This window comes from Hemiscyllium ocellatum, chromosome 5 (assembly GCF_020745735.1).
Source record: "Hemiscyllium ocellatum isolate sHemOce1 chromosome 5, sHemOce1.pat.X.cur, whole genome shotgun sequence".
Classification (NCBI taxonomy): Eukaryota; Metazoa; Chordata; class Chondrichthyes; order Orectolobiformes; family Hemiscylliidae; genus Hemiscyllium; species Hemiscyllium ocellatum.
This window is the reverse complement of record NC_083405.1, coordinates 42,508,694-42,531,471: the sequence shown is the minus strand read 5'-3', so window position 1 is coordinate 42,531,471 and position 22,778 is coordinate 42,508,694. Positions and strand designations below refer to the sequence as shown.

Genomic DNA, 22,778 nt, shown 5'->3' with positions numbered 1-22,778 from the left:
CAAGGTAGATACTAATTCATAATTTGTATGTGTCTTTTCTATGCCAAAATGTCACATTAATTCCTGTTTACATTTGTACTATAATGTATTAAGTGTCTTCCCCTGGTGGTTAGAACAAGTTGTAAAGTCTGTTAAGGGCAGGAACACATGATTTCTAAAGTTTGGTAGAGAATTGGTTTTGTAAATAATTATATGGCTGACATTTGACTAATAATGAGCAGGGTTTAATGCCTACATTTTACAAGCTGTGCTAAAGAATATAAAGGGAAGAAAATCTTGTCAACATACACTTTTAACAAATAAAATGGTAATTTTCATCTTTGCAGCTTAAAATTAACATGCTGCTACAATCACTGCCCTTAAACCTACCTCTGTAAGAACACAAGTGTGAGTGAGAAATTCGAGTACACAAGATCCAGAATCCAAGAACATAAGGAGCAGATTGAAGGAAACCATCCAAAAATGAAGTTTTACAAGGTTTCAATCTAGACATGTTAACATTTCAGTTTTTGAACTGCAAAATGGAGACATTATATTCTGGCTAAAACATAAGACAAAATGCTTAAAACCTTGGAGAAAGGAGGTAATGCAGCTGAGGTATTTGATTACCACTGAGAGCTCCCATAACCCTGTCCAAATTCTTGCAATTAGATGTTTAAGTATTTGGAACAGACCAGGGACAGGAGGATGGCCAAGAGGCAAACTAGAATGCCTCTACTTACTAAGATATTGGCCCAGTTTTAATGATGAATGTCAGCCCTCAAATCCTCACCCTAAAACACACCCCACATACCATTATCCATCATACTCCCCATTGTTCTTCCATGGCCACTCATGTTCAGTGACATCTCCATACCACATTTGCCCCCTCTGTGCCATTTCTGTACCTTCAATTTTCTTCCAAATGCCACATTTATCCTCCATAAACATTCAACCAGTCTCCCAATGTACAGGCCTCAGGAGCAATGTTCTTAAAATGCACATGAAAACAATAAATGTCTAAGAATTTCATAGAATACTGATTCAAACACATTTTAGAGTGATAAACTTTCATTAATAAAACTAATTTAAAATATCTATCCTCTCTTAGCGTCATAAAGATGTACAGCTTGGAAACAGACCCTTCGGTCCAACCCATCCATGCCGACCAGATATCCCAACCCAATCTAGTCCCACCTGCCATCACCAGCCCATATCCCTCCAAACACTTCCTATTCATATACCCATCCAAATGCCTTTCAAATTTTGCAATTGTACTAGCCTACACTACTTCCTCTGGCAGCTCATTCCATACATTTACCACGCTCTGCATGAAAAAGCTGCCCCTTATGTCTATTTTATATCTTTCCCCTCTCACCCTAAACCTAGGCTGTCTAGTTCTGGACTTCCCCACCCCAGGGAAAAGACCTTGTCTATTTATCCTATCCATGTCCCTCATAATTTTGTAACCTCTATAACTTCACCCCTCAGCCTCCAAAGCTCCAGAGAAAATAGCCACAGCCTGTTCAGCCTCTCCCTATAGCTCAAATCCTCCAACCCTGGCAACATCCTTGTAAATTTTTTCTGAACCCTTTCAAGTTTCACAACATCTTTCTGATAGGAAGGAGGCCAGAATTGCATGCAATGTTCCAACAGTGGCCTAATCACTGTCCTGTACAGTCGCAACATGACCTCCCAACTTCTGTGCTCAGTACTCTGACCAATAAAGGAAAGCATGTCAAATACCTTCTTCACTATCCTATCTACCTGCGACTCCACTTTCAAGTAGCTATGAACCTGCACTCCAAGGTCTCTTTGTTCAGAAACACTTTCTAGGACCTTATCATTAATTGTATAGGTCCTGTTAAGATTTTACTTACCACACATTAAATACAGGTGGTCCTCTTAAAACTGAATCAAAATGTGAAGATAGCACACTACTAACATAAGTGGACTAAAACTCTTGAAAAGCCAAGCAGTTATAATGGACTCGGCTATAAGAAAGTAACCTTGGGCAATATAAATAATGAAGCTTGTTGAAACTGAAACGTCAGATAACTTTATTTTGTCTCAGCTTTGTCAGATGCCCTGTCAATTAAAGCAGTCCAGAAACATGTGGGAGTTCTGAAAGCATTTGAAAGTTTCCTTTGCAGTTGAAAAGACTTTGGGCATTTAAATCACTTAAGTTTATCACACTAGTGGTGGAGGCTGGTACAATTGCAACATTTAAGAGGCATTTGGATATGAATAGGAAGGGTTTGGAGGGATATGGGCCAGGTGCTGGCAAGTGGGACTAGATTGGGTTGGGGTATCTGGTCGGCATGGACGGGTTGGACCGAAGGATCTGTTTCCATGCTGTACGACTCTATGACTAGAATTGCCAAGCCATGGTTTATTCAGTGCATAATGCATTACAGCCCTTTTCTATTTTGAGAAGACTTACACAATGGTGATCATTGTAATAGTCAACTTATCTTTACGGAACAGCGCTCTATAATCAGTCACTTACAATACAGTATCTAATTATTGAAACTGAAAAGTTTTCCTTTTGATGGACCTTGAAATACAAAATAAGATTCCAAAACCAGATGACTTCTTGTCTTTCTCTACTTGATGCTGAAGATCTCCCATGATTTAACACTTCCCTAAGTTACCACAGTGTCTTCAAACAAAGCAGGTCTGACTCCGAGTATAGTTGAGAGTCTATAATTCCCAACCCCCCCAATAGATTCGGCCGGGTGCGATAGCTGTGGGCCATATCCCAGGGCACATAATGAGTACAAGTATCCCAGAATTGAGTCTCATCCTCCATTATTAAATAATCCCCTGCCTCTGTCCAATGCAGTCAAAGTCATGAAAGTTTAGGCCCTTCCATTTGTAAAGCCAAACGGATACAGAAACACTTAATATTTTCTGAAAATTTGGAGCAACATCCTAAAATAATGAGAGCAAGAGCCCAAGACCAGAGACCTACTAAAGATTTGGACCCCTCTTCCCTATGCAATTGATCCTTTTGAAATTGATTGCCTTTTGGCATCTCTGTTGTGGGTCAAACTTAAAGTGCACCACTTTTCAGTAGGTATATAGCTTTGACTGGGATAACATGGGTCATTTCTGAAAATACAGCCTGGGAATATGTCAGAAAGGTGGTAGGCAGCAGAATCACCTGCCACTTCTGAAGTAAACTTTGCTGGGCAACATGGAGGAATAGAGATCTGGTAATTTCAGATTCTCCTCAAAATGCAACCTTCATCAATCTATAATTCTGCTAGAGTCAAGATTTCTAGCTGTTTTCAAGGGACTCAAATTTATTAGTAGGATAATCACCACCCACCCCTCCAACCAACCAAGCAACAATTCCCAAAAACTAACATCTGCAAATATAAAACTGTGTGGAGCTTTACATCTGCCATTGGTATACAGCCATTTGTACCATTATTCACTGATAATTAGTTGTTTTATTGATAGTTAAGTTTCTTGTAAAATTTATGTAGTAAACCCAGCCATTCTCACAATAGTGGATATATGGTATATTAAAACACTTAGTTGCACCTTGGCTCCCAAGTCCCACCGTTATTAGACTCGCTCACATATAAAATATTCTTTCCTGTAGCAGCATTTCCAATCCCCAAGTATAATTGTGTCTTCTGTTTTTTTTTAGCTGCTAGTTCCAAATTTGAGTCAGTGTCATAAATTGTGTAACTTACAGTAAATGATGTTGTTAACGACATTCCAGAAGGTTTATGGGAATCCTGTTGCTTAATGTAACAATCATTGGTGAGAATCTTGCCCACTATATGTTAACATGACAGTTCCATTCAGTGCTGGTTGAGTGATTTTATGAGGCATTTTGGCATTTGCCTGGTCTTTATCATATTGCTTTATTCATCCAGTATAGACTACAATACACTGAGCTGGATTCACATAGCACCACCAATGGATTTAGCATGATAATAAATGGACTACCAACTCCCATAAATAACTGCTGTTTCTAGGATTTTATCCGAAAAGAGCCTTTTCAATATTGTTCCCTTGTTTCACGCCCTTAACGTTAATAATTGCCAGAGGTCAGGGAAGATACTGCTTTTTTTCATTTTTAATGATGGCAAAGACAGTAGAATGGGGCTTTTAAATATGCAAGTACAAAATTATTGATTCCGTTAGGCAGGGTGTTCTTTTCAGATATTAAAGAATATATGTTTTTATTTCGGTGTAAATGACCACTGAGAGGTCATTAAAAACTGGCTGAGCTTTGCTAGCTTTGCTAGAGTTAAAAAACCAAGATTGTTATTTATTTTGTCAACATCTTTAAGGCTTGTACTTAGACCTGACGAATGTTTTATTCACTCACTCTGTTTTCCCCTACTGGTGTAAATATTTTTCATTTTACCTGCTCATTTCCTTTGATTGAGAAACCACAGAGAACAGGTCCTCCATCCACTTGGAGATGCAAGGGTAGGAACCTTAGCACCAGTATCTTCAAGTTGATAAATCAGATTGTAATAGATGAGAGCAAACTTGCACAGTGGCTGTGTCATCAGTGATGAAGCTATCTCAGTGTAGGCTTGGCCCTTGATAACATTGTCATTAATTGGAGCTGTGCTGACCCAGGTCTGACAGTTGATGCAGGAGGAATTGTGGACCTGCTTACTTGTACACCCTTGGTAGAAGCATTGAAGGCCATGCTGCCCTTATCTTTTACACCTGTGGCATCCTCCTGTTCTTCACAATTTTGAGTTGGTTTTCCACCCTCCATACCAGCAGGAAAGTTTCTGACACTCAATTGCATCACCAAGCTAAATACCTCAGCTGGTCTGTCAGCTAGTCTCAATATTAATGTTAAATCTTGTGTTAATAATATGTAGTTCATAACCTAGAGGGAGTAAAAGTGCTTAAAATGAACTTGCTGGGCATACTTCATTTTGAAATGTACAAGATAACTTGAACGAATAGGTGTCATTTGCAAGTTTTAGATTAGAATAGATTCCTACAGTTTAGAAACAGGCCCTTTAGCCCAACCAGTCCACACCAACCCTCCGAAGAGTAACCCACCCAGATCCATTCCCCTACTAATGCACCTCTCATTATGGGCAATTTAGCATGGCCAATTCACCTGACCTGCACATCTTTGGACTGTGGGAGGAAACCAGAGCAAACTCACGCAGACACAGGGAGAATATGCAAACTCCACGCAGACAGTCGCACAAGGCTGGAATCGAAGCCAGGTCCCTGGCGCTGTGAGGCAGCAGTGCTGACCACTGAGCCACCATGCCGCCCTGGCATTTCCTTCCAGGAAGACTGTTGGCTTACTTTTGACTTAATGTTTCTAAGCATACATCAGTGACATGGAACCCAGTTTCTCACCAACCATTAGCTCCTGTCATTTTCATTGTATTCTGATAGTAGGTAAAGGCTTGTCACTGGCGAGGTACATTCTGGGAAATTTAAGATCACAGCCTGTTTTTTTTTGTATGTGCGTAACTGAACTGCATGGAAAAATTTGCCTTTTGTATAGAAAATGTGTCACCCACCACAAACATGTTCCTTGCGCAATTATCAATCCATGCAGAGAACATAAACCGGATACAGTTATGAATAATTTTTATATGAAGGAATCATTTCAATATCCACTCATTATTCTTATCATTACAATGTACTGCCACCATAGTAAAGCCACACAGATTACCCTTAAGTGCCTAACATGAGTTACTTTATTAGTGATTGCATCATTTCCAACAAATATAACATCTAAACCTGGAAACATTTTAATATCAGGTGTTCTTGCCAGTAACTTATTTCTCAGTTTTGAATAATGATATCTCAGAGGGTGCTAATGCTGGGGGAGATGACAGACGTAAAGAAGAATTTAAAAATGAGGATGAAAATGTTAAAATGGAAATGATGCTTAACTAGGAAACAATGCATATCAGGGAGTACAGGGATGATGGGTAACCAGGAGTTGGTACTTGCTAATATCTCTTGTCACCTGTTGCTATTACTTTTCAAAGGCCTCTAAATTGTCTTTGGACCCAACATACAATGTCCATCTTTGATTTGTACCTGAGATGCATTTAAATTCTGCCAATGTGGTCGATCAACTCCATAGTCTAGGACTTAATGTTTTATAACTAAGTCATCTGACAATATCACATTTGAAACAAATCCATGGTGATAGTATAAAATGACAGTAGTTTTTAAATTAGTGCCTGATAGAAAAAATAATAAGCTTCTAAGTAGATGTTTTGCAAAATTTGGTTTCATAGTTTTCACACAGCTGGGAAACCTCTGAAACTTGGCATTTTCATTAAATTAAAGGAAAAAGTCTTGTGAAATGATGTATGGAAGAAGTTAATTGTGGTGAATTGGAGTTTTTGACTTCAGCCAAGAAACTGCAATCTTGCATGCCTATTTAATTAGTGTTCTGATCTCTAACATGTCTTGTGGTCTTATGGTCTCTTGTTTCAGGCAATGGAGAATGTAAAAGAGGTGAATGCCAATGTTATGCCGGCTGGGAAGGTGAAAGCTGTAACTGTTCGTCCTCCCTAATGTCCTGCAGGACAGGACATGGTCAAATCTGCAGTGGAAGAGGGACATGTATCTGTGGTCGATGTCATTGCACTGAATCCAGAGCTTCTGGTCATTTGTGCGAGGTTTGCCCAACATGTGAAAGTTCCTGTGAAAACAGCTGGTATGTTTTTGCAATTCATACGTTCACATAATTTTTCTGTTTTTACACATTGTTGAGATAGAATCATAGATTCATACAGCATAGAAACAGACCCTTAGGTGCAATGTATCCATGCCAACCAGACATCCCAATCTGAACTGGCCCCATTTGCCAGCATTTGGCCCTTATCACTCTAAATCCTTCCTATTCATATACCCATTCAGCTGATTTTTAAATGTTATAATTGTACCCACCTCTATCACTTCCTCGGGTAGCTTGTTCTATACGTATACCATCCTCTGCATGAAAAAAGTTACCTCTCAGGTCCCTTACAAATCTCTCACCTCGCACCTTAAACCTATGCCCTCTAGTTTTGGACTTCCCCACCTTAGAAAAAAGACTTTGGCTAATCACGCTATCCAGTATGGCCCTGGGGAGTGTGGCCTAACAAAGAGACCTCTGGGTGCATAGTTCCTTGAAAGTGGAATCGCTGGCAAATAGGGTGCATGTGTTTGGCACGCTTGCCTTCATTGGTCAGAACATTAAATGTAAGTGTTAAACATCATGTTGCAGCTGTACAGATCATTGGTGAGGCCATTTTTGGAATACTGCATCCAATTCTGGTTGCCTTTCTATTGGAAAGATGTTGGTAACTTGAGAGGGTACAGAAAAGATTTACAAGGATGTTGCCAGGACTGGAGGTTTTGAGTTACAGGGAGAGACTGAATAGACTGGGGCTGCTTTCCCTGGAGCATTAGAGGCTGAGGGGTGACCTTATAGAGGTTTACAAAATCTGTTCAAAAACAGAACAGGTATACAAAAAGATGCAACATAATGGAAACTCAAACTCTTATTGACCATGTGATATGTGTGTAGATAAAAAATAAGGCTGTGGTTAAGTTTAAGTAAAACAAATAATTTATGATGATGATAAATAATGCTCAAACTGCCTATGGAGTCACTTCATGGTAAAATACCATCCAACTGTACAAACCATTTGATGGTTACACCATCTTGTTGCCCTATTTGTTTGCTTTGACGACAGAACTACTTCCTTTCTAAAACATACAACAGTTTTGTGTTGAAATAAACATAATTTTGGTAAAGTAAGCTTAGCAATGAAGTGTGTAGTGTTGAACAGTGGAACTGAAGGAAATATTTTAGAATAATCAATGCATGTAGAGAATTCAAACAAAGTGCATTTATAAAACTGAAAATTACTACTTTAACCTTTTGCAGAATAAGCTGCTAATGAATCAAAATTATAGCTTACTTTTTACATTAACATAGATGGTCTTCATTAAAACTTGTTTTTAAAGTTTACCTTTATTGCAAGTCCCTGTGCAATAACTGCCATAAAAATTACTTATATAATTATGAGGATGGCAACACAGAGGATCCTATGACACAACATAAGCAGTATGTGTCTACATTTTTATATCAATTCACAGGATGAGAGCATCACTAGCTCGGCCAGCATTTATTGCTCATTCCTAATTGTCTAGAAGTAATTAAGAGTCAAAGGCATTGGCTGTGGGTCTGGTGTCACATGTAGGCCAGACCAGGTAAGGATGTCAGATTTCCTTTACTAAAGGACATTAGCGAACTAGATAGGGTTTTTTTTCTGACAATCAGCAATGGATTCATGGTCTTCATTAGACTTTTAATTCCAAATTTTTATTGAATTCAAATTCCACCACCTGCCTTGGTAGATTCAAACCTGTATCCTCAGAACATTACCAGGGTCTCTGGGTTAACAACCCTGTGATAATACTGCTACATCATCACCTCTCCCTCTGTGATTCTAACACAAGCCAAAGTACAAATGTCTGGGTTTATCTGAGCACTTGAAATCTTATCTAGATATAAAAGGTGCCTGCTGATCCTCAGTGCAAACCAACCAGGTACAGGTGTGCAAGTCCTAGCTTTCCCTCCTTTGTTGTTGCTGAGTTGAATGGATGAAGGGTCCAGGAAGAGTGTTACCATCGTTCATAGTTAAAAATCACACAACACCAGGTTATAGTCCAACAGGTTTAATTGGAAGCACTAGCTTTTGGAGTACTGCTTCTTCATCATGCAGTTGTGGAGTATATAGCACAGAATTTATAGCAAAAGTTTACAGTGTGATGTAACTGAAATTATATATTGAAAAAGATTGTAACTTCTAAAAAGTTTTGCGACATACATATGAAAGAACTGAAACCAACATGGCCATTCTAAAAGGTAAGAGACTTAACAAACAATCCAGGTCTTTTTCAAATCATAACCATCAATCATAGGGGGACTTTTTGCAGAGGAGAAAGTTCCAATTGAAGAAAGGCTAGATGGTTGGCGCAGGTACTCACTCTGTTTTACTGTCCAGATTTTTGTGTTCTCACATTTCTCAATTGCCGAAAAGCAAGTTGGACGTACAGTGTTACTGCTGTGAGTTGTCTAAATAATGAGGTGCAAATAAGCTTCTTATCCTTACGCTAAACTAGCAAAGAAAGTATCAAGTTCTATATTGCAATTTTCAATTGATCCACCATCCACAGCCTTTTGGGGGACCATTTCCAGATTTTGACTACTTTTACATGAAAAAAAGTGTTTCCTCATTTCTAAATTAAACTGCCACAACAATACTGAAGATGCCCCAAATATCATAGCTTCAATCCAAACCACTTTCTACAAAGAGTCACAAAATAGATGATAGACATCTCATTTACACATGCAAGCAGCCTCAAGCCCATTTAATGAGTTGTCCACGGCAGTTGAACTGGAATTCCCCTTATAAATAAGGACCAAATGTCCATTTCAAAATGTTAAAAAAATTATTAAACAAACACATCTTTGCACCATTCCCTTTAAGCATTTGGCATGTATGGTGAGCTTTAGTTTTAGTTGAAGATTGGTTAAGGGTCTTATAGTAACAAAATGATATACAAATTTCCCCAGGCATGAATTTGCAAATGTGCTGAAGTGAAATGTATATATCCACAACTATATTAGTGAAAGTTTATCTGACTTATGCCTTCTAGGAAGTGTGTGCAGTGCCATGTGTTAAACTATTGGGCAGTGTATCCTGCCAATTGCACAAAAGCATGTTCTCAAATGGTGTTGGTGGACCAGCTTTCAGGTACCTTTTTTTTAAAGTTTCACTGTTTCACTTTATGTGTTATATATTTCACATTTAGAGTTAGTACTTGATGTAATGTTGTTTAGAATGGGAAAAAAAATGCTCCAACGTCTTTTTACAAGTGCATTACCATGCTTGGGATCTCTGCTTCATATTTAATCATACTTAATGTCCCTGGCTGCCAGCGTTCTCTCTCTAAAATGTTTACACCAGAAGCAGATTTGGACCCGACAGTAACATTGTTTGCATGTGACATTGTAAAGGAGCAATATTTTCTTCTCACAAAATGTGATTAGTATCACTATGGCGTAACAATTCAGACAATTCAAGATATATAAACCTGTATAGTATAAACAACATTCCTTTTAGAAGAATTTTTTTTATGCATGTTTGCTGTCAACAAAGATAAAAGTCTTATTTTTAGCAGTGGTGAAGTATGTGCAATACTCTCCCTCTGACATCCTGTCAAATTGCCATTTATTTTCCTCCCTTTTGTTCTACTGGTCTAATATTATTCTGTTTACCCCATGGGTCATGTTGAGGATTCTGATACATATTTAAATATATTATTTCTTTGTTTTTAAGAAAATAACATTCATAAAAGCCACGCAACCATTCATATGTCACATTGAATGTTTTCCTTTTAAAATAGATAAAATGTCTGAATAGGTTCTGACAATTACTGGTACATTTTTATAGCTCCCAGGATTTTTTTTCTATTCAGGAAATGATGCACATTCCTAACACTGAACTTTGTGAAGTGAAAGTGCAATTCTCACAATAAAGCAGTGATCAGTGTTTGTTTTTTTAAATGTAATTGTATTATTTTCATTGATTGCCACAACAGATAATATAGGTAAATGAGACTATTAAAATACAGACCTGTTTGATTTTGTGTATTAGTGCTACTGTCTGACATTCAAAGATGATTTTATTCAGATATTTTGATTGACCTAGAATTTCCTTGAAATTTTTGCTTTAACCATAGCAAATGAGTGACAGTATGTTCTGTTGTTCTCAAGGAAATTGTCACAAAACTGATTTGATTTTGTTTGATACTAACAAATATATTTAGTCATTTCTCTGATTCTAAGTTACTTATGGCAAAAGCCCTCCCTTCATTTCTATGTCCCACCCTACTTTAAATAGATAATATATTTGCATAGCTGTAACATGAGCTGTGAATCGGAATTTTAGATGACATTTTGAACATAACTAAAAGTAAAATGCTGTTAGTTTCCATCCATCAAAAGCTTTTTAGACCTCCTTTCCTCAAGAAACTCAAAGCAAAGTTAATTGCTAAAGACAGCATTTATTAATCATTACATCTTTTCATAATGCTGCATTTGACCTTGTATTGTGTCTTTATTTTTACTGTCAATCATAGGCAAATAAGATACACAGGAAATGTGAGTGCATGTTCCTATTGCAAGACTTACACATGTCAGTGGAATTTATATATAGGTTGTAATTAGGAGAGAGCTATGTTTTCGATATAATTAATTTTCAGTTTAACTTAATTCTCTGAAGGCATAATAGCACTGAGAAAAGTTTTGTTGACCATGCCATTAACTTGTGTTTTGTTATCAGAATTGGAGGAAGAAAAAGCACAACATTGCATTTTTCAAGCACAAAACAACTGCTTATATAAATTTAAGATGGTAGCAACTGACACTGAAAAAGAATATCTTTATATATTGAGAAACCCAGGTAAGTATTTTACATAATAACATTAAAATATTAAGAAACGTTGTGGCTGAAAAGTTCTATTAGCTCCTCAAAGATTATCCTTCCATTACATGAGTTTTAAAAAATAATGAAGCCATTGTCACTTTTTTTTTGTGGCCTTGCTTCACAGATTATTTCAAATATTGCATACTCTTTGAGTAAGGAAGCTTTGTATATCAATGCTCAAATAATTCGTGATGAGTTTTAATATGCTCCTGCTTTCTTGGCTGCTTTGAAACAATCCTGTGGTTTACCTCACCTGTATCTTGATAATAAGGGACATTTTAACACTTCCTTGCCTAGATATTAGTCTACAAGCTGTATTTTTTTTTCAAAAAGCTAACTGTTCTTTATACTTGGGGATCAATCTGAATTTCTTTATGCAATTTCTAACATAAAGGATTTTAACAATGTTATACAGTCATTGCATTTAAGAACTAGACATTTGTTTGGAACTCATTTCAGACACAAGCCGCAGTCTCAGCTGATGTGTCAGAATACCAAGTATGTGTGGCAGTGATAGCATTTTTGCATGCTTATTGGGTGACTTCAGAAATCACATGCCATTGTTTGAACCCTTGCTCTGAGTTGCTGCAATGCAGATTAAACCCTGATTTCACCTGCCAACTTCCTTGTATAATAAGAATGTGAAATAAAGTGAGATAGCGGCATTGTGGTCATGTTTAGAACAGTAATTCAGAGGCCAGACCTAATGTCAACCATTGTTACATCTGTAAAAGAATAAAAACAGTGGAGGATTCAAGTATCTGTAGTGTAAGCTTCAATGAGGAGGCCTTTAGGCTCAGCTCAGCACACCCATACGATTGGGACCCTCTCTTTTACAAGCCTAGATATCCAGCTTCGGATCAAACCTGGATCTCGACCTGAGATAAGCAAATTCAGGCGAAGCAAGCAACCTGCAGCAGGACTGGTGTACGGGAGGTTCAGTGATGAAAAGCATTTGGTAAAAAGGTGAGTGTGGGAGTGATGAAAACCACAGTTGGAGGGTCAACAACAGGATGACTTAGATGGCAGAAGAGGCTGCTTCAAAATGGTGCTGATTTGATGAGTATTTATTTAATTACAGTAATGGAGGTTATGTTAATTCATGCATTAAAGTGATATTTTAAATATTAATCACAGAATGTTTTTAATGTTTTGTTTTTATTGTTATTTTGCAGAATACTACCCTAGCCACAATATCGTTGCAATGTTTCTTGTCTTCTCTGTTGGTACAGTTATTACTGGATTATTCATTGTGATGATAATCAGACAAATAGTGATGCACTGGAACTCAAATGAAACAACTCATCCTGGAACCAATTGCAAAGTATCTCCTCCTCAAAAGGTAGAACTAATAGGTTATCGATTTGCAAATGGTCAGAAAGTTTAAAACCATTTTGATTATTAATTCATCATGAGGGAAATATACTGGGAAAAACTACTGAAGGTACAAATGTCTTTTCTTTTTCAAGGGAAAAACTTCATTACCTATAGTTAGTTCAGAAACTACAGCATTCAGGCGTGACAAGCCAGAGGAGCTCCATGTGTACATCAACAAAATGCAAGTAATTTCAGAAGCTTGACTTGTAACAAAAATGTCAGAAAAATATTACAGGATCCCATCTGTCATGGGTTCCAGACCAAATGACCTGCTCCCAAGACTGATATGATGAGAAGGGCATGTTCAATCAATTCAAGCTCACCCATCCAGAAACGACAGGAGTTCCCACTCTTTTTAATATTACCCAAATGTTTCTGAAGCCAGTCTTACATTCATGTATCCTATTGGGATGACCTAATTTCAAGTTGTGCTTTCATATTTTTGTGCTATTTCCTACTATCTACATCCATAGGGAGCCCTCTCAAACATTTTCTACCGAGCCTGAAAAGATGAACTTCCTCCAGTCTTTCTACATAATTCAGTGGTACCGAGAATTTTATTGAGAAGATTAAATAGATCTGTTTCCTTGTCTGTTTCCCAATTGATGACAATTCCAAAAAGTGTGTGCAAAATGTTAGCAAGAACGCAGCTCAGTACAAGGTTAACATGAAGTGATCAAGATTGCACACAGCATCTTGAGCAACAGTACTGTTTTGTTACGGCAATAATCTCAAACAGTTTAAAAACATTTCAGGCTCAAATTAATTGCAATTCAATATGAATTAACTGAAAATGTTTTCCAAAACAGAACTCTGTAGAGTTATCCGAGAGTTCTGCTAATATTTAGTATTTCAACAGAGCATTTTGTACGTTATGTCTTGTACTTACAAGAGCCACCAATCTTGGAACTGAAGAGATAGATGTAAGATAGGCCAGCAATGGATGACTCTCTGTGCAATAATAATATTTGTAAGCAAACCACTGGAAATAATTGCATTATTGTTCTGATTTTAGTTGTCACTACTGGGGAACTAAGTTTAATCGAATTCAAAATCATCAACAATACTGCATAGGTACTGAAATCTGTGAAATTATTTTCTCCAAGAAAGATAATACTGTGATGGTCCAATGACTGCTTAGCTTTTGTTTACTGAAGTTAAGAACAAATCTAAGACTGGTAAGGTGTATACTTCTGGATTCCTATTTTTGTGATTATTTATTTTGAAGTTGATAAAATGTTGATGAATGGAATTCAGTGTGTGTACTGAATCTCTGAAATACAAGTACCAAAACTCTCAACTGGGGTCCACTCCTGCTGGTATAATTAGCCACTTTAATCATCCACATCATGGTGCAGATGCTGTTGATATTTTTTTTCTGGAATTTCCCTGGGTTTTTGCCAAAGGTACAGTAAACAAGTAGAAAAGTATCTATGGATATTCATCTCTGCACTTTTAAATGTAAACCCAGGATTTTTAAAAGGGATCAAATCAGAAGTAGGGATACCAGATGGTGCCACCAGCCTCAGCACCAAGTCACTTCTGTGATGCCAACACCGAGCCATTTTGAATGAGGATATCAAGGACAGATGCCAGCTGGAAAGTGACTGAGCCAGTTATTGGAAATGGTAGGGCATATTAATCCAACATTACAGAACCCCTGGAATTTACAATTTGTAGAATTGATAGCCCATATTGATTGGTCCATTTCTGGACCAAGCCATCGTAATTGGCTTAAGGTGTAGAAGTAGTGGTCGCCAAAAGATCAAGTAAGACAAGCAAGCCCCAAAATGACACATGATTCCCCACCCCCAAAGTGATGGAGCGCTCCCCTGGCCTTTAATTAGTTGGAGCATTGCAGTGAGCATGGTTAAAGGCTGCCATGTTGACCCAATTAAAAATCCAGCCGATGATCTACAGAGGAACCTCGATTATCTGAACGACACGGGCAGGAAGTATTTTGTTTGAATAATGGAATGTTTGAATAGTCGAATGCCAGATAACACAGTTTAGCCAAACATCGGGACCTTGTGGTCATGTTCAGATAATCTGAAAATCAGATAATTGAATGCTGAATAATAGAGGTTCCTCTGTATATCTTTCCATTCACCAATTTTAGAAATATCTAAGTTGTAAAATATACTATGTATTTTCACAGAAAAATGTATAATTTTATCCTTAAAAACCACCAACATTGGCTGGTTGAAGTCAATGAAATGATCAAAGATGGTTGTATTTCAACTTCTATAAACTAGGAATTTCAGTACATGATATTATTCTATGAAGTTAGCATTTTTTAAAACTCCTCTGCTGCTTTTATGTTGACATTGATCGTGTAATGTTAAAGTCTAATTTATAGGCTTATGCTTTTGTTTGTAGGAATCCCTTTAAAAAATGCAATTCAGGCTTTCTCCCACATAAGAGCTGCATAGAATGCAAAGAAAGCTGTTGTCAGCAGTTTCAAATCCATTCTTGTTACTCATTTAAGTAAGATAGTTCCTCACTGATGCTTCCTGTCCTTGTTCTAATTTATACACATCTATTCATACTACACAAGTGCCAGACAATGGTCATCTCCAACAAAAAAGAATTGAACAATCTTCCCCCATGAGATTCAGCGATGTTACCATTGCTGAATTTTAAATCCTTGAGGATCACTATTGATCAGAAACAAAGCTGGATCACCAAATAAACACTGGCAAGCAGAACAGGTCAGAATATGCAGACCTTGCTGCAAGTAACTTTCTGACACCCCAAAACCTGCCCACTCTCGATAAGGATCATCAGCATGTGATAGAATACTCTCTGCTTGCTTGGATTACAGTTCCAATAACATTTAAGAAACTTTGACAGCATCCAGAGCAAGGGAACACAATTGATTGACACTACAATCACTGTTTTGAATATTCAGTCCCTCCACTAACTGCACACTGTGGCTGCAGTGTTTCTTATAGAAAAGACACACTGCAATTCCATCAACATCACTTAACAAACTCTGAACTTCTGTCTAGAAGAACATGGGAAGCAATTGCATTTGCGCACCACCAATTAATTTTTTTTTAAATCTAGCATTAAAAGTGCTCTGCAATTCTGTGCTCATCGGTTTATTTTAAAAGAAAGAGTAGATTTAAACTTTCAGTGGTGTCTTTTAACAATTGGTCATGAATCAGCCAGCATATGCACCCCACCCAACTTTCCTTTCCTACAAGCTGCTATTGTTTTGCTTTTACTGAATGCTCAGATTTAATTTTAAGGGAATAGTGGGTGGCATGGTGGCACAGTGATTAGCACTGCTTCCTAACAGCACCAGGGACCCGGGTTCAATTCCTGCCTCAGGCGACTGACTGTATGGAGTTTGCACATTCTCCCTATGTGTGCGTGGGTTTCCTCCCACAGTCCAAAAATGTGCAGGTTAGGTGAATTGGCCACGCTAAATTGTCCGTAGTGTTAGGTGCAGGGGTAAATGTAGGGGAATGGTTCTGGGTGGGTGTGTTTCGGCGGTTCGGTGTGGACTTGTTGGGCCGAAGGGCCTGTTTCCACACTGTAAGTAATCTAAGTAAATATTTAGAAACTTGCAATTCTCATCACAGGGGGGTGTGCTAGATCAATTTTGAACCTTATTAAAAAGCATTTAATTAGAATAATTTGGAAACATGAGTTGGCAGCATTTACCTCTTCCCTTATGCGCAAGTATCTCTCTGTCGACATATGTATATGTTTATGTATGTATTTTTTCTTTTCCTGTAGAACTGTGAGTAATTCTATGATGCACTGATGACAGTCTAGCCTTAAAATAATGTTATCACAACCTTCAGCTGTATAATTTATCTAAATGAATGATCCATCAAGACAGGGAGATGTTCTTCTGAATCAAAAATGAAGAGAAGTTTTGAAGAATTGATAAAGTCAATACTAATATAAAATCAAGGATCTGTGGATGCTGGAAATATGAAAAAAACAGAATATGCTGGAGAAGCTCAGCAGGACTTAACAGGATGTTAATTTCTTTTTACTCTGTACAGATGTTGAGTTTGTCCAGCATTCTCTGTTTTTGAGTAAATGTTTGTGTTCATTATTATATGGCAACATGCTTCCTGCAGTGGATTATTCTGTTGTTGTTCATTCCCAGCATTTATTGCACATGCTGTGATGTATTACTGATATTCGACAATGTTTTATGTTTGAATATAAAAATAATGGTTGCCCAAATCAACAGCCAAGCACTTAACCCTTGCATTATTATTCTCCCTGTGCCATTTTAGCTTAAGCAGTCACTTGTTTAAAATAAACTATTCTTGCTATTGGAATGTTGTCCAGATGAATGTCAAATGATACATTAAGTGTTTGTTAACTATTACTGCAAAGAGTAATATCTGGATATATGTTCTCTTATATGCAGTACCTTCTGACAGTTGAGAGAGAAATAGTGTGATTTTACAAAGTAAAGCCCTAAAGCTTAAGTCAAATGGGCCTGGAACACTTAGCATTAATAACAAGAATTCATGTTCCCTGACAAGAAATGAAAAGCATTAATATCATCAAAATTATGTATTGATATCTCTTCAGTTTACAAGTTGCTTTATTAAGACTGTTTCTTCCTAGCAAAGCAACATGCTGTTTTCTTGTTTCTTACCTGTATCATGATCTTTCATACCTTTAAAAAATGCATTGATACTACTGATGTAATTGAATAAGGCACAAAATGTGGAATAACAGAAAATAGATTGAGGGCAACAGTTGGAGAATAAATATCGATGAAGTTTGTTTTACAATAATATTTAATGTTCAGTTATTTTACAGTAATTTTTCTGCTATGAAGTTATTTGGTTAACACTGTGCACTTTAGAAAACAATGTAATTAGCAATTGAATACAACTGTTAAAAATTTTCACATTAAATACAAAAATTGGCCAATAGTTTTAGATGTCAATCCAATTTCTAAAAGAATCCAAACTTGCACTAACAATTAAAAAGATTTTTTATTTATTATGAGTTATGGTTATAGCAGTTTAAATGCTCATTTAATGTCTTATCTTGAGTCATTCTGTTAATTTATTGGATTTCTTTGTATTAGAGATAATATTTTTAGGTTTACTTTTGATCTTGTAAAAAGTTATGCGTTGCAAATGTTTAATAAAACATATTAATAGTTCATTTATCTTAAGATGTTGTTTAAGCAAAATCTTACTAAATGGTTTATTCTTTCTGTTTGTCATCATGGAGATAGATATATCTTTCACAGTTGCTGCTAATGACTCATCACATACAGTTAATCTAAAAGAAAACCTGCAAGATTCCCTAATCAATTCTATGTGCAGAATAAGTGAACCAGGGCTGGTTGAGTGAGATAGAGAGTGAGTTGATGTTGGGGGAGGGGGGGCGAAGCCATTGGTGGGAGGGGGGGGGTTGGATGTGAGGTTGTGCTATGATGAATGCAGGGTGCCTGGGAATGAGGAGCTCCACATTTTGTTGACCACAACATCACATGGTTAAATCTACCAGCCTAACAATGAGTGCAGGTCTTTCTCTTGCTGCCCATTAAGTGGAATAGTGACAGGATGAATTGAGCCACAGATAGTTGGTCTACCTGATGCCTGTTCAACAATCCATAAATCTTGGACTACTGTCAAAGGACACAACTCCTTCGTTAGTGAGGCCACCTAACAGTTTTTCTGTCTGTGTGTGGGTGGCATGTATTCAGCCTACATTCATGTCAGATATCAAATCTGAGAAGACTAGATTAATAAAGCATTTCTTTAATTAATTATTACTGGGTAGCTACTGAGCTGGGCTATCCTTACAATATATTGGCTTTTGAATAAACCAGTCTGGTTGCTTAAACAATGAACCTAGCATTGAATATGTACATTTTTGTAGCATTGTGGTTTTATATTTGTTTGAGTAGCATTGTTATAATATGACACAGTTTTAACCTACTTTTAGAATAAAAAAATTAAGATTGTGTGGCTCAGTTTTTCTTTTCAAGCAGTTTTGTAGATACCTCACCAAAAGTGTGAATGGTGTGCATGGATATAAAGTTTACACAATACTGTTACTTAAATATTTAATTGTTATGTTGTTAATAAATAAAAAGACATGGAGAGCCAGACCTAATAAGGATATACCTGTATTAGGTCAGATGTCAATAAGAAGTGTCGCGGAGTATCTGAAAGAAGAAAGGTGAGGTAGAGAGGAAGAGAGGTGTAGGGAGGGAACTCTAGGGCTTGAGGCTGAGGTAATTGAAGGCATACATCCGAATGGTGAAGCAATTAGAATTGGGAATGTGCAAGAAGATGAAGAGCAACACATTTTTCTGAGGATGTAGGCCTGGACTATATCATAGGCATAGGGAGGGGTAAGATCATTGGAGAGATTTGAAAGCAAGCAGGCAGATTTCAAAGGCTGGGAGCCAATGTCACTTAGCAAGTACTGGCATGATGAGTGATTTGGACAATCTGCAGGTTTAAATGAAGTCAGCAGAGTTTTGGATGAGTTCCAATGCACAGACAGGAATGTCGAAAGTCAACCAGGTGTATGTTGCAATAGTCAAGTCTAAAGCTGAAAATGTGTTGCTGGAAAAGTGCAGCAGGTCAGGCAGCATCCAAGGAGCAGGAGAGTCGATGTTTCAGATATGAGCCCTTCTTCAGGAATGAGGAAAGTGTGTCGAGCAGGCTAAGATAAAAGGTAGGGAAGAGGGACTTGGGGGAGGGGCATTGGAAATGCGATAGGTGGAAGGAGGTTAAGGTGAGGGTGATAGGCCGGAGTGGGGGTGGGGGCGGAGAGGTCAGGAAGAAGATTGCAGGTTAGGAAGGCGGTGCTGAGTTCGAGGGATTTGACTGAGACCAGGTGGGGGGAGGGGAAATGAGGAAACTGGACAAATCTGAGTTCATCCCTTGTGGTTGGAGGGTTCCAAGGCGGAAGATGAGGTGCTCTTCCTCCAGCCGTTGTGTTGCTATGGTCTGGCGATGCATGTCCTTGGTGGAGTGGTAGGGAGAGTTGAAGTGTTGAGCCACGTGGCGGTTGGGTTGGTTGGTCCGGGTGTCCCAGAGGTGTTCTCTGAAACGTTCCACAAGTAGGCGGCCTGTCTCCCCAATATAGAGGAGGCCACATCGGGTGCAGCGGATGCAGTGAATGATGTGTGTGGAGATGCAGGTGAATTTGTGGCGGATATGGAAGGATCCTTTGGGGCTTGGAGGGAAGTAAGGGGGGGAGGTGTGGGCGCAAGTTTTGCATTTCTTGCGGTTGCAGGGGAAGGTGCCGGGAGTGGAGGTTGGGTTGGTGGGGGGTGTGGACCTGATGAGGGAGTCACGGAGGGAGTGGTCTTTTTGGAACACTGAATGGGGAGGGGAGGGAAATATATCTCTGGTGGTGGGGTCCATTTGGAGGTGGCGGAAATGACGATGGATGATACGATGTATATGGAGGTTGGTGGGGTGGTAGGTGAGGACCAGTGGGGTTCTGTCCTGGAGGCGATTGGAGGGGCGGAGCTCAAGGGCGGAGGAGCGGGAAGTGGAGGAGATTAGGTGGAGGGCATCGCGATCACGTCTGGGGGAAATTGCGGTCTTTGAAGAAGGAGGCCATCTAGGTTGTACGGTATTGGAACTGGTCCTCCTGGGAGCAGATGCGGCGGAGACGAAGGAATTGGGAATATGGGATGGCATTTTTACAGCGGGCAGGGTGGGAGGAGGTGTAGTCTAGGTAGCTGTGGGAGTCAGTCGGTTTATAGTAGATGTCCGTGTTGATTCGGTCGCCCGAGATAGAAATGGAAAGGTCTAGGAAGGGGAGGGAGGAGTCTGAGATGTTCCAGGTAAATCTGAGGTCGGGATGGAAGGTATTGGTAAAGTGGATGAACTGTTCAACCTCCTTGTGGGAGCACGAGGCAGCGCCGATACAGTCGGTTCTATATCCTCAAAAAACATGCAACACGTTTGGCTCTGCTACAAAGGAGAGGAGCAAAAAGTGTAGAAATACAGTAATCATAAAGATTCAGTTCTAAGGGGAATAGATAGGCATAGATACTCCAGGATGGTATGTCACCTCTCTGATGCTAGGGTTAACGATATCTTGAAGCAGGTAAAAGACATCTTTGGGGGGAGACAGTGAGCAACCAGTGGTCATGGTATTCACATTGGTGCTCACAATATAAGTTTAAAAAGGGATAAAGTCCTAAAAGCAGGATATGGAGAGTTAGGAAGCAAGATAAAAAGTACGACTTATAGATGGGGTTTGCAGGATTACTAACAAATGTCACATGCTAGTCCATAGAAATAGCAGGATATATCATATTAAAATGTGGCCAAAGAGCTGGTGTGGGGGCAAGAGTTTCAGATGGCTGAGCAATTGGAAATAGTTTTCGGGGAGGTGGGAACAAACTGGATGAGTTGTCCCTGGCCAGGATCAAGGCTGATGCCCAAGGGGAAGTATTTGCTTGAATGGTTGGGGAGGGTTTAAACTAAATTGGCAGCAGGGTGGGAACCTATGCCAGGAGTCAGAGGACAGGGAATGAAGGACAAGAATACAACAGAAAGGGGAATAAGACAAGTGACAGGCAGAGGAATTAGAGGCCAGAATCAAACAAGGCCACAGTAAAAAAAATAGTGGGAAAGGGACAACGAACATTAAAAAGATAAGGCTTAAGTTTTCATTTCTGAATTCTGGGTGCATTTGAGATAAAGTGAATGAAATGAATCATGTAAATAGATATAGCTGGGATTATGGTGACATGGCTATAGGGTGAGCAGGGTTGTGAACCGAACACCTGAAGCTATTCAGTATTTATGAAGGACTGAAGAAAAGGAGAGATTGTGGAGTCAAAAAGGACATATTGAGGAATGATATTAGCTCAGACAATGTTGGATTTGTCTGAATAGAATTTAGAAATACCAAGGGGCAAAAAACAGTGGGAAAGGTGTATAGACCACCAAACTGTAATGGAGAGGTTCCAATTGTTATTAAACAGGAAATCAGTGCTGCGTGTGGTGAAGAAAACATCTGCAATTGTGGGTAACTTTAATCTGCATATAAATCAGACAAATCAAATTATTTAAATACCATTGAGGAAGAATTTCTGGTGTACATAGAAGATAGTTCTCCGGTGAACGAAAATCTAATTAGTATCAGTTTCAATAGTAACAATTGACCTAGTATCTGTTGTTGTTCCAAACCTCTACCACACTTTGTGTGCAGGTATGTTTTCTAAATTAATTCATAAAATATCCAGTCAGTTTTTAGGTCATGCCCCAAGACTCACCAATCAACAGAAATAGTTTCTCTCCATGTACTCCATCAGTTCCATTATTATCTTGAAACAATAATCAAATGACTCCTTAACATTTAAAATTCCAGGGGATCCAACCCCACCTTGTGTAACCCTTTCCTGTGTTTTAATCTTTGGAGTCTAGGTCTCATTCTAGCAAAACTGAACCGTGCTCCCTGCAATACCAAATACATTTAATCCTCAATTAAATTTGTGCTTCAATCTTGAAAATTTTGACGGCTCAAAATGAAGTGACTTTATGTGAAGCATGCTTTTCGATAGGAATTAACGTTAAAGCCAGAGTTAGATTCTGGCTGACAATTATTGCTTGGAACAGGTTTGAACTATGGTATATATGTACATTACTGTATATTCCTTGCTGAAATGGTTTTAATTTTGAAATATTGAAGAAATTAGTTACTTCAAGACACTTCCCAGCAGAAAACAACTTTTAAGACATTAGTGGAAATGTTACATTCCTAAATATCTTCATTCAGGAAGAAAATAACCGTTTAAATTAAAATAAATTTTAAAATACAGAATGAATATGATATAAATGTAATTGCCATCTGAAATTTTAATTAACCAAGCTCTGGCTCGTAGTGGATGTCAGTCAGTGCAGGAAGAATTACCCACACTGACTAATGTCT

At 38.3% G+C, this 22,778-nt stretch overlaps 1 protein-coding gene across 1 annotated transcript in view; it reads left to right on the top strand.

Moving 5' to 3' along the window:
- itgb8 (integrin, beta 8) overlaps positions 1-13,075 on the top strand; it is a 100,195-nt gene extending 87,120 nt beyond the window's left edge. Inside the window, exons 11-15 of the mRNA XM_060825306.1 lie at positions 6,445-6,667; positions 9,664-9,761; positions 11,352-11,471; positions 12,671-12,837; positions 12,965-13,075. Coding sequence (XP_060681289.1) covers positions 6,445-6,667; positions 9,664-9,761; positions 11,352-11,471; positions 12,671-12,837; positions 12,965-13,075 — 719 coding nt within the window. The remainder of the gene's footprint in view (positions 1-6,444; positions 6,668-9,663; positions 9,762-11,351; positions 11,472-12,670; positions 12,838-12,964) is intronic.
- Positions 13,076-22,778: the final 9,703 nt, after the last annotated feature.